Source organism: Bombina bombina, chromosome 2 (assembly GCF_027579735.1).
Source record: "Bombina bombina isolate aBomBom1 chromosome 2, aBomBom1.pri, whole genome shotgun sequence".
NCBI classification, from domain to species: Eukaryota; Metazoa; Chordata; class Amphibia; order Anura; family Bombinatoridae; genus Bombina; species Bombina bombina.
The window spans coordinates 1,388,493,173-1,388,506,736 of NC_069500.1; the positions used below are offsets into that span (position 1 = coordinate 1,388,493,173).

General features: G+C 41.7%; 1 protein-coding gene across 1 annotated transcript in view; it reads right to left on the bottom strand.

Moving 5' to 3' along the window:
* DNAAF9 (dynein axonemal assembly factor 9) overlaps window positions 1-13,564 on the bottom strand; it is a 643,469-nt gene that overhangs the window by 311,884 nt on the left and 318,021 nt on the right. The window contains exon 19 of the mRNA XM_053704320.1: window positions 2,527-2,577. Coding sequence (XP_053560295.1) covers window positions 2,527-2,577 — 51 coding nt within the window. The remainder of the gene's footprint in view (window positions 1-2,526; window positions 2,578-13,564) is intronic.

Below are 13,564 nucleotides of genomic sequence, written 5' to 3' on the forward strand. Positions count from 1 at the left end.
ACCAATCTGATCTTTCTTCAGAAGACCAAACCCTACTAGATAGCCTAACCCTCCAGGATGGTTTTTACTTCCATGATTCTAAACTTTATATTCCAGAACGTTTCAGACAGAAAATAATCAAAGATCATCATGACCCTCCACTAATTGGTCATCCAGGAATCAAACGTACACATGAGCTCATCTCCAGAAGTTACTGGTGGCCATCGATGAAAACCAGTATAAAGGAATATATACAACATTGTACAACCTGTACAGTATCAAAACCAGAAAGGAGACCTCCCTATGGCTATTTAATTCCTTTGGAAGTACCGGAATCTCCTTGGTCTCATTTGGGAATGGATTTTATAGTTGATCTACCACCTAGTTCTGGACAAACCACCATTTTAGTTGTTACCGATCATTTTACTAAAATGGCACATTTTATTCCTTTTCATAAGTTACCCACTTCCATTGAAACAGCATATTTATTTCTAAACCACATTGTACGATACCACGGGTTACCATCCATTTTAACTACTGATAGAGGAACCCAATTCACCTCACGCTTCTGGAAAGCACTCACTAAAGCACTCCAAATCGATCAAAGGTTAAGCACAGCCTTCCACCCTCAGACTAATGGCCAAACTGAGAGACTCAATCAGTGGCTTGAGCAATATTTACGATGCTATTGCTCATATCATCAAAATAAATGGACTTCCTTTCTCTCCATGGCTGAATTTGCCTATAACAATACCATTAACAGCACTACAAATTACTCTCCCTTTTTCGCCAACTATGGTTTTAATCCAAGATTCACTATCCAAACGACTTCTACACATGACATAGCTGAAAATTTTCTACATTTACGAGATAACATCAAACAAGCTCAGGCGTCTCAGAAGAAATTTTATGATTTACGTCGTAGAGCTTCTCCGAAATATTCTATAGGGGACTATGTTTGGTTATCTTCCAAAAACATTAAAATGCACTTACCAAGTAAAAAATTGGCTGGGTTGTTCCTTGGTCCATTCAAAATTCTACACATCATCAATGAAAATGCCGTCAGGCTTGATCTACCTGATTCTTTACCCATCCACCCAACTTTCCATGTATCATTATTGAAACCCTACTTGGGAGATAAACCTGATGTACCTCTTCTACCCCCTTTTCCTATTCAATTGGGCACTGATGTCTATGAAGTTTATGATCTTTTGGACTCAAGATTTTATAATGGGGAATTACAGTATCTGGTCCGAAGGAAAGGGTTCGCCCCAGAGGATGATACTTGGGAACCTCATGCACACATTAATGCTCCAAAGCTTATTGCTCGTTTTCATAGAAGATATCCAAACAGACCTAAATTCCAACCCGTGGTCGGCTTGCTTGAGGGGGGGGATCTGTAAGGATTTCAGTCCTGCTTTTACTTTTTGCCTCAACTTACCTTCCTCACCTGTACTTAAGGCATCACCCCGCCCCAAACAAGTGCTTAGTTGTTGAGTATTGTTTGCTGAAACCAGTGCTCTCTTTCTTATAAGCTACATACTTATCAAAAGAAGTTTTACTTCTACTACTTTAACATTTGGATTTACAAATACCAGCTGCAGTTTGGTCACAAAGGGACTAATAACAACTAGTCTCATTCATCCTGAAGATTGCTATTCCAAGAAGTATTAAGTTATTCAACTCCTTATCTCTACAGGAATTGCTATCTAAGTTCCAACAGGAGGATTCTACCAACTACTACTACGGTATTAGTATCAAATCTAATTTACCTTGGATGCCTTAGGTAACGGCTAATTACAAATTTCATGTTTCCTTTTTGAACTTTTGTAAACTGACTTTGTCTCTCAGAAATTACTTTGATTGCAACGAATGTTTTATTTAATTCTATGAACTTCCTTTGAATACATTCTCATACCGGACAGTAACGGACTTTATGTGACGTCACACAGCCTCCTACATCTCAGCGTGCCATACAGCTCCTTACAACTCAGCGTGTCTCACAGCTCCATTTACAATCACTAGTCTGTGTTCAGTTTTCCACGCTGCAAGCCTTACTCTGTGTGCTGTGTCTCGCAGCAGGTCACGCCCCTGTCAGCAGCTGCAGTCTGTGTGTCTCACATCTCTCATGCCTCAGTGATTATTACAATGAACACTATCTCTCACATTTGGGTTTGAGCACAATTATTGTCAAAAGTTGTTATTAATAATAATACTTATTTTCAGCCTCTAAATATTTATATGGTATAACGATATAATATAACCATATAAAGACTTACTGCCATTACTTATAAAAATCACTCTGATTAAAACAGTCTATGCTGATATAATAGCCTGTACTTCAGTTGTGAAACAAATATAATTTATTTAGACTCTGCAGTTGTGATTCACAATAACCAAGGAACCTGATACTAGTTAAGCATCATGGGAAATGTAATTCCAAAACATTAGGGGTGCCAAGGTTAACCATTACTGGTCTAAGCTATGTTGCTGTTCAATGATCTCAGGCAAGGGGGAACCAGTCATTCCTTCAGAAAGTGATCTCACCTTCACAGTGCTCAATGCTTTCTCTGACAGTTTCACTTCATTATCTTCAACCTAAAAAAATAAAATATACAAATAAACTTACAAAAGTGCTGAAGCCTGAATAATTGCTAAATAAAACAAAGCAAAATTTAGTAGACTTTCTAAAGTAAAAAATTAAAGTATACCCAAAGGCACGAATGTATTTAAGGAGAAACCTTCTTGTTTTGACTATAGATTTAATAAAAGAAAAAACCTCTACGCACTTACTTATAATACCCTCTCTTAATCCCTGGAAACCCACAAGAGCCGTTTGAAAGACATTGTGCGTCTTGAGTGTGTAAACTTAAAAGGGATAGTAAAGTTCAAATTAAACTTTCATGATCCAGATAGGGCATGTAATTTTAAACAACTTTCAAATTTACTTATATCATTAAATTTGTCTTGTTCTCTTTGTATTCTTAGTTGAAAGCTAAACCTAGGTAGGCTCAAATGCTAATTTCTAAGACGTTGAAGGCCACCTCTTAAATTAATGCATTTGACATTTTTTTACAGCTAGAGGGCGTTAGTGAATGTGTTTCCTATAGATAACATTGTGCTCATGCACGTGAGGTTATTTAAGAGTCAGCACTAAATGCCTGAAATGCAAGTCTGACAAAAGATCTGAAATAAGGAGGCAGTAAGCAGAAGCTTAGATACATGGTAATTACAGAGGTAAAAAGTATATTTCTATAACAGTGTATATTTCTATAACAGTGTTGGTTATGCAAAACTGGGGAATTGTAAATATCAACATTTATGCTTACCTGGTAAATTTATTGCTTCAAGAAGTGGTGAGTCCACGGGTTCATCGTAACCCCTTAACGACATGCGTCGTACAGGGTACGTCTTGCACAAACTGGTCTTTAAAGACCAGCAACGTACCCTGTACTCGTTACATCGCAAAAGAAAGATTTATCAGGTAAGCATAAATTTTGTTTTCTTTTGCAAGATGTACCGAGTCCACGGATTCATCCTAACTTGTGGGATACCAATACCAAAGCTTTAGGACACGGATGAAGGGAGGGACAAGACAGGAACCCAAACGGAAGGCACAACTGCTTGCAAAACCTTTCTCCCAAAAATAGCCTCCGAAGAAGCAAAAGTATCAAATTTGGAAAATTTGGAAAAGGTATGAAGCGAAGACCAAGTCGCAGCAGTCTCATAAGCCAAACGGATGATCCTCTTCAGCCAAAAGGAAAGAGAGGTAGCCATAGCCCTTTGACCTCTACGCTTTCCAGCATAGACAACAAACAAAGAAGATGATTGGCGAAAATCTTTGGTTGCCTGCAAATAAAACTTCAAGGCACGAACCACGTCCAAGTTGTGCAACAGACGTTCCTTCTTAGAAGGAGGATTAGGACACAGAGAAGGAACAACAATTTCCTGATTGATATTCCTGTTAGAAACAACCTTAGGGAGGAACCCAGGTTTGGTACGCAAAACCACCTTATCAGCATGGAAAACAAGATAAGGCGAGTCGCATTGTAATGCAGATAGTTGAGAAACTCTTCGAGCTGGAGAGATAGTAACTAGAAAAATAACTTTCCAAGATAAAAGCTTAATATCTATGGAATGCATGGGTTCAAATGGAACCCCCTGAAGAACATTAAGAACTAAATTTAGACTCCATGGCGGAGCAACAGGTTTAAACACAGGCTTGATTCTAACTAAAGCCTGACAAAAAGCCTGAACGTCTGGGACATCAGCCAGACGCTTGTGCAATAGGATAGACAAAGCAGGTATCTGTCCCTTTAGGGAACTAGCTGACAATCCTTTTTCCAGTCCTTCTTGAAGAAAGGACAAAATCCTAGGAATCCTGATCTTACTCCATGAGTAGCCTTTGGATTCGCACCAAAAAAGATATTTACGCCATATCTTATGATAGATTTTCCTGGTGACAGGCTTTCGAGCCTGAATCAAGGTATCTATGACCGACTCAGAGAAACCCCGCTTTGATAAAATCAAGCGTTCAATCTCCAAGCAGTCAGTTGCAGAGAAATTAGATTTGGATGCTTGAACGGTGGCAGAGTCCATGCTGGCAGAGATGACATGTCCACCAGGTCTGCATACCAAGTCCTGCATGGCCACGCAGGTGCTATCAAAATCACAGAGGCTCTCTCCTGTTTGATTCTGGCAATCAGACGCGGAAGGAGAGGGAAAGGTAGAAACACATAAGCCAGGTTGAACGACCAGGGTACTGCTAGAGCATCTATCAGTACTGCCTGAGGGTCCCTGGACCTGGATCCGTAACAAGGAAGTTTGGCTTTCTGACGAATGAATTCTGGTGTGCCCCATAGCTGAACCAGTTGAGCAAACACCTCCGGATGAAAAGTCTGACGACTTAGAAAATCTGCCTCTCAGTTCTCTACCCCTGGGATATAGATCGCTGAAAGATGGCAAGAGTGAGTCTCTGCCCATCGGATTATCCTGGAAACTTCTATTATCGCCAAGGAACTCCTTGTTCCCCCCTGATGATTGATATAAGCTACAGTCGTGATGTTGTCCGACTGAAACCTGATAAATCCGGCCGAAGCCAGCTGAGGCCACGCCTGAAGAGCATCGAATATCGCTCTTAATTCCAGAATATTTATCGGTAGGAGGGCCTCCTCCTGAGTCCACAAACCCTGTGATTTCAGGGAATTCCAGACTGCACCCCAGCCCAGGAGGCTGGCGTCCATCGTCACAATAACCCACGCTGGTCTGCGGAAACACATTCCCCTGGACAGGTGATCCTGTGACAACCACCAAAGAAGAGAGTCTCTGGTCTCTTGATCCAGATTTATCTGAGGAGATAAAGCTGCATAATCCCCATTCCACTGTTTGAGCATGCATAGTTGCAGTGGTCTGAGATGCAAGCGAGCAAACGGAACTATGTCCATTGCCGCTACCATAAGTCCGATTACCTCCATACACTGAGCCACTGACGGCCAAGGAATGGAATGAAGAGCTCGGCAGGTGGTTAAAATCTTTGATTTCCTGACCTCCGTCAGAAATGTTTTCATATCCACCGAATCTATCAGAGTTCCCAGGAATGGAACTCTTGTGAGAGGGATAAGTGAACTCTTTTTCACGTTCACCTTCCACCCATGAGATCTTAGAAAGGCCAACACTAAGTCCGTGTGAGACTTGGCAAGTTGGAAAGTCGACGCTTGAATTAAGATGTCGTCTAGATAAGGCGCCACTGCTATGCCCCGCGGCCTTAGGACCGCCAGAAGGGATCCTAGCACCTTTGTGAAGATTCTTGGCGCTGTGGCCAACTTGAAGGGAAGAGCCACAAACTGGTAATGCCTGTCCAGAAAGGCAAACCTGAGGAACTGGTGATGATCTTTTTGGATAGGAATGTGTAGATACACATCCTTTAGATCCACGGTAGTCATATATTGACCCTCCTGGATCATTGGTAAAATAGTCCGAATGGTCTCCATCTTGAAGGATGGAACTCTTAGGAATTGGTTTAGGATCTTGAGATCTAGAATTGGTCTGAAGGTTCCCTCCTTTTTGGGAACCACAAACATATTGGAGTAGAAACCTTGCCCCTGTTCTGCTTTTGGAACTGAGCAGATCACTCCCATGGTAAAAAGGTCTTCTACACAGTGTAAGAATGCCTCTCTTTTTGTCTGATTTACAGACAATTGAGAGAAAGATGGAATCTCCCCCTTGGAGGAGAATCTTTGAAATCTAGGAGATACCCCGGGTTACAATTTCTACGGCCCAGGAGTCCTGAAGGTCTCTTGCCCAGGAGAGTCTGCCCCCTACTAGATCCGGTCCCGGATCGGGAGCTACCCCTTAATGCTGTCTTAGTGGCAGCAGCAGGCTTTTTGGCCTGTTTACCTTTGTTCCAAGCCTGGTTAGGTCTCCAGGTTGGCTTGGATTGAGCAAAGTTCCCCTCTTGCTTTGCAGCCGGGGAAGAGGAAGCCGGACCACCCTTGAAGTTTCGAAAGGAACGAAAATTATTTTGTTTGGTCCATGTCTTATTTGACTTATCTTGAGGGAGGGCATGACCCTTTCCTCCAGTGATGTCTGAAATGATCTCTTTCAGTGCAGGCCCGAATAGGGTCTTACCTTTGAAAGGGATGGTCAAAAGCTTGGATTTAGATGACACATCGGCCGACCAGGACTTAAGCCATAACTCTCTACGCGCTAAAATGGCAAAACCTGAATTCTTTGCCGCTAATTTAGCAAGATGAAAAGCGGCGTCTGTAATGAAAGAATTAGCTAACTTAAGAGCCTTAATTCTGTCCAGAATATCATCTAGTGGGGTCTCCATCTCTAGAGCCTCAAACCAAAATGCAGCTGCAGTGGTTACAGGAACAATGCACGCTATAGGTTGAAGAAGAAAATCTTGATGAACAAAAATTTTCTTTAGGAGACCCTCTAATTTTTTTATCCATAGGATCAATGAAAGCACAACTGTCTTCAATAGGTATAGTTGTACGCTTAGCTAGAGTAGAAATAGCTCCCTCCACCTTAGGGACCGTCTGCCATGAGTCCTTTATGGTGTCAGATATGGGAAACATTTTCTTAAAAACAGGAGGGGGAGCGAACAGAATACCTGGTCTATCCCACTCCTTAGTAACAATGTCCGAAATCCTTTTAGGAACCGGAAAAACATCAGTGTAAACAGGAACCTCTAAATATTTGTCCATTTTACACAATTTCTCTGGAACTACAATAGGGTCACAATCATCCAGAGTCACTAAAACCTCCCTGAGCAATAAACGGAGGTGCTCTAGCTTAAATTTAAATGCCGTCATATCTGCATCAGTCTGAGGGAACATCTTTCCAGAATCAGAAATCCCCCCCCCTCAGATAGCAAATCCCTCATCCCTACTTCAGAACATTGTGAGGGAATATCGGATACGGCTACTAAAGCGTCAGAAGGCTCAGCATTTGATCTTAACCCAGAGCTACTGTGCTTCCCTTGCAACCCTGGCAGTTTAGATAAAACCTCTGTGAGGGTAGTATTCATAACTGAGGCCATATCTTGCAAGGTGAAAGAATTAGACGCACTAGAAGTACTTGGCGTCGCTTGTGCGGGCGTTACTGGCTGTGACACTTGGGGAGAACTAGATGGCAAAACCTGATTTCCTTCTGTCTGAGAATCATCTAATGCCAAACCTTTATAAGTCAAAATATGCTGTTTGCAATTTATAGACATATCAGTACAAGTGGGACACATTCTAAGAGGGGGTTCCACAATGGCTTCTAAACAAATTGAACAATGAGTTTCCTCAATGTCAGACATGTTTAACAGGCTAGTAATGAGGCAAGCAAGCTTGGAAAACACATTATTTAATGAAAAAAAATACAATTTGCAAAAACGGTACTGTGCCTTTAAGAGAAAAAAAGGCATACACAAACTGCAAAACTGCTTAAAATAACTCCAAAATTTCCGACATTTTTACAGTATACCTCTCAAGCTTTAGTAAGATTGCACCACAAATATCAAGGCAATTAACCCTTAAATGAGAAAACCGGATTAAAAAGAGTTAAAAACCCGGTAAAACCCTTGTCAGTACCCTGCCACAGCTCTACTGTGGCGCCTACCTGCCCTACTTAGGTGGCATTGGGTCTCGACCAGGTTGCATAGAATATATCCCTCCCGGTCGGCAGACTGCTGGAGGGGCTGCGCACAGCACGGTACACATCTACACATCTGGTGGGAATGCCCCAGATTGAGTCACTTTTGGACCCAGATAGCGGAACTACTCCAGAGGTTGGGTCTCACTGATAACCTCACTGGAGATATGGCGCTCTTTAATCTTGGACTGCAGAGCCTCCCAAAATCATCCCGACTGCTAGGTGTTGTTATCCTCCTGACGGCAAAACTTGTTATAGCCAGACAATGGGCGAAACATACCCATGTCACGCTGACCCCAGTCCTAGAGTCCCTAGATTACATTCAAAAAATGGAAGAATATGCGCTGAGGGTCGAAGGACGCTACGATTTCTACTGATCTATATGGTTGGCGTGGGAGGAGTATAGGAGGGCTGACAATACCAGTAGTTCGACAAGAGACCGGGTGGATGCGTAGTCCCTAAGACTGAACCGAGATGTTGGTGGCCCGACCACTCCTCCAAACCTTCTGTAACCCCCCTATCCCCCCCCCCTTTTTTTTTTCTTTCTATCTCACTTCCTCTCTCCCTTCCCTCATGCCCACCTCCCAACAGCAGTTCTTCGGGTTTTTCCACCCCCCCCATCACCGCGAAATGCCCACCCTGCATATCTTAGACGATTGCATCTATGTAGCATTTGATTTCTGTCTTATATGACCCATATTGAGAATCTTTGAGTCCGAGAACTATGTCTCCTGTTGAGTACCAGTTTCCAGATCCCATGAGTGGATCTACTTTACATTGTTGACGTTTGCATGCTCTGTTATTTAACTAAACAAATGAGGCATCACTAAGGTCAATACCATGTTCCCATTACTGTTCAGTGTATTTATGTTTGAAATGAGGAATTACTGTCATGTACTACAGTCTGAGATATTGTCCTTTATGCCGTGTTTGTACTCTGACTTTTTTTTATTGCCTCAATAAAAATATTTAAAAAAAAAAAAAAAAAAAAAAAAAAAAAAAACTTATCTTTACCCTGTAATGTCTGTTTAACACAGGAAGAAAAGAACATAACTGCATAGGGGCTGCAATTTGTGCATCTAGACACAATAAACAAGAACTAAATTGAGCGGACTCCTGATCCATATCAGACATGTCTGGTTATTACCCAAGCCAACCAAAAATGGTTAGCGCTATTCAACTAAAATGATGATGTTAGATTGAAAAAAAAAAAACAATTCAATAATTTTATTTACTGAAAAATTGACCTTCAAATTAGCCTCCCTCCGCACCTCAGTACACAGAGATGCCCTTACCACCACCTGAAGCGTAACTCCAACTTCGATGTGCTTCCTCACGTATATGCTAATAGCCTCCACAGCGAACAAAGCTAGGACCGCAGGCCCGATGACGTAAGCAGACGTCTGGAAGGCGTGAAAACCTTCCGCGGATGCTGAGGAAGCGTGGTTATAACTTAAACCGTCCGTCAGAACAGAGATGAAAACTAAACATCAGAGCTTACACAAAACGAGCCCTTAGTTTAACACAAAGTGTCCCATACTGTCTCTCCCAAACACACTGTGCCTGCAAACATGTCAAAACAAATCCTGACTCAGGAGTCAGGAGTGAGATAATGAGCTAATGTCGTCCTTAGTATATCCCCACAGGTAATCTTAAGTGCCCCTCTCCCACTAGGAAGACCCGCACTTACCTGCTCAGTTGTCCGACATGAAAGACAGCTAAGTATGAGAGGACACCTCTTCCTCAGAGAGACTAGATCAGAGCAGATAGCAAGTAACTAAGTTATCCACTGCTTTAAAGCCACCACAGCTCGACCACAAGGACTAACGTGGAATAAGGCTATACCCTGCAGCTTGCTTGAAGTAATCCAACTTCACTGAAAAATACATTTTAATTACACACTAAACTTCACCTCCTCCATGCACTTAGAGGCAAAGAGAATGACTGGGGTTTATGGGTAGGGAAGTGATACTTAACAGTTTTTACTGTGGTGCTCTTTGCCTCCTCCTGCTGGCGAGGAGTGGTATTCCCAACAGTAATTAAGATGAACCTGTGGACTCACCACATCTTTAGAAGAAAAAAGGATTATCTATCTTTTTAAACAATAACATTTTTGGCATTTACTATCCCTTTAAAGCCCGATATAAAAAAAGAAAAAAGTAAATTTATGCTTACCTGATAAATTAATTTCTTTTACGATATGACAAGTCCACGGATTTCATCCTTACTTGTGGGATATTAACCTCCTGCTAACAGGAAGTGGCAAAGAGCACCACAGCAGAGCTCTATATATAGCTCCTCCCTTCCCTCCAACCCCAGTCATTCGACCGAAGGTTTAGGAAGAGAAAGGAAAAGCTAAAAAAGGTGCAGAGGTGACTGAAGTTTACAAAAAATAAATATAAAATAAATCTGTCTTAAAAGAACATGGTGGGCCGTGGACTCGTCATATCGTAAAAGAAATTAATTTATCAGGTAAGCATAAATTTACTTTTCTTTTACAAAGATATGAGTCCACGGATTTCATCCTTACTTGTGGGATACCAATACCAAAGCTATAGGACACGGATGAAACGGGAGGGACAAGACAGAGACCTAAACAGAAGGCACCACTGCTTGAAGAACTTTTCTCCCAAAAACAGCCTCAGAAGAAGCAAAAGTATCAAATTTGGAAAATTTGGAAAAAGTATGAAGAGACGACCAAGTCGCAGCCTTGCAAATCTGCTCAACAGAAGCATCGTTTTTAAAAGCCCATGTGGAAGCCACAGCCCTAGTAGAATGAGCCGTAATTCTTTCAGGAGGCTGCTGTCCAGCAGTCTCGTATGCCAGGCGGATGATACTCCTCAGTCAAAAAGAAAGAGAGGTAGCCGTAGCTTTCTGACCCCTACGCTTTCCAGAATAAACAATAAATAATGAAGATGATTGACGGAAATCCTTAGTTGCCTGTAAGTAAAACTTCAAGGCACGGACCACGTCCAGATTATGTTACAGATGCTCCTTCTTAGAAGAAGGATTAGGACACAAGGAAGGAACAACAATTTCCTGATTAATATTCTTATTTGAAACAACCTTAGGAAGGAATCCAGGTTTGGTACGCAAAACCACCTTATCAGAATGAAATATAAGATAAGGCAAATCACATTGTAACGCTGAAAGCTCAGAAACTCTACGAGCTGAAGAAATAGCAACCAAAAACAAAACTTTCCAATATAATAATTTAATATCTATGGAATGCATGGGTTCAAACTTGCTGATAACCCTTTCTCCAATCCTTCTTGGAGAAAAGACCGAATCCTGGGAATCCTAACTTTACTCCATGAGTAACTCTTGGATTCACACCAATAAAGATATTTACGCCAGTATATTTATAGATATTTATGCCTGTATCAAAGTATTGATGACCGAATCAGAGAATCCCCGCTTAAATAAAATTAAGCGTTCAATCTCCAAGCAGTCAGCTGCAGAGAATTTAGATTTGGATATTGGAAAGGACCTTGAATGAGAAGGTCCTGTCTCAAAGGAAGTTTCCACAGTGGCAGAGAGGACATGTCCACTAGATCTGCATACCAAGTCCTGCGTGGCCACGCAGGCGCTATCAGGATTACTGAAGCTCTCTCCTGTTTGATCCGAGCAATCACGCGTGGAAGGAGAGGAAACAGTGGTAACACATAAGCTAGGCTGAACGACCAAGGCACTGCCAAGGCATCTATCAGTTCGGCCTGAGGATCCCTCAACCTGGATCCGTAACGTGGAAGCTTGGCATTCTGACGAGATGCCATCAGATCCAATTCCGGTCTGCCCCATTGGTGAATCAATGAAGCAAACACCTCCGGGTGGAGTTCCCACTCCCCCGGATGAAAAGTCTGACGACTTAGAAAATCCGCTTCCCAGTTTTCTACTTCTGGGATGTAGATTGCCGACAGATAACAAGATTGGGCCTCCGCCCATCGGATTATATCTAAGAGACATTTTTAAGCAAAAAAATATGTTTGACTGAATAAAATGACCCCTGCACTCCGCCACAGCTCTGCTGTGGCGCCTACCTGCCCCCAGGGTACTGCGAAAAGACTCTACAACGATCCGGTGAACAGAACAGAAGTTTAGGCCCCACCGGAGCAAATGTCTGCTGCCTTCTCAGTCAGAATCAACTGCGTGTCTGCGCGCGCAATAGGCCCCGCCCATCATGGACGTCGTGCTAATAGTCTGAACAACCGCATGGGAAGCAGTCTAAAAACAAGACTGTTTCCTTGAAAATAAATAAACTTGCAGCCCTTGTTAATAAACTATAATTTTCAATCTGCCTCTACCAGTGTCAAGCCCCATATAGTATAACAATATGAATAAACATAGGTCTCTCAGTAACACCCTCATTGCACAGGTCTACTGCTTACCCCTTCCCTTACAGGGAAACAAATGTCAGCCAGCTCTGATATACCAAGTCTCCTCAGAATAAAAGACTGAACATACCTCAATGCTGCTTGTAGCATGACTCGTTCTCCACACTGAAGAATTCTCTTGCACTACCTTCGGAAGTTCTGTGGGAACCAAAATGGACCTTAGTTACATCTGCTAAGATCATCAACCTAAGGGCAGAAATCTTCTTCCATATCTCCCTGAGGAAAATAGTACACACCGGTACCATTTTAAAATAAAAATAAAAAAACTTCTTGATTGAAGAATCTAAAACTAACACCTCGCTTTACCTCTTCCTATTACTAACACAGGCAAAGAGAATGACTGGAGGTGGAGGGAAGGGAGGAGCTATATATACAGCTCTGTTGTGGTGCTCTTTGCCACTCCTGTTAGCAGGAGGTTAATATCCCACAAGTAAGGATGAAATCCGTGGACTTGTCATATCTTTGTAAAAGAAACAGATATTTTAAACACATTTACACTTAGAATAGGCTATCATATAGGCCTAAAGCCCCTCAATCTCCCTTGTTTTAAAACCCAGAAGTCCCTATATACGTTTTAATGGTGATCACCTAGTGTGAATAAATGTCCATTGCTTTTTTGCTCATGGGAGCCTCTATGTGCATATCAAAGTTATATAATTATACCCAATTCATGCATTTTCATAGTGGGGTGGAGAATCTATTAGACAAACTGAAAAGTTCTCTGTGATTGCAATCAATTTTCTTTATACTTTATAATATAAACGCACTTTATAAAGTTTTAAAACCGTGTTTTTACATATTTGCAAGCATTCCAAAACAATTAGGAATATTTCAATTATGAAATACACTATGACACTATAAAATGGCCACAGATGACATTTTAGAAATGTATTTGTATACAGGGTCTAAATTTATTTAAAGCGCTATTCATTGCTATTGTATAGTCTGTCTGTAGTGGGAAGGAGAGAGAAGGAGAGAGAGAGAGAAGGAAAGAGAGAGAAGGAAAGAGAGAGAGAAGGAGAGAGAGAGAGAAGGAGAGAGAGAGA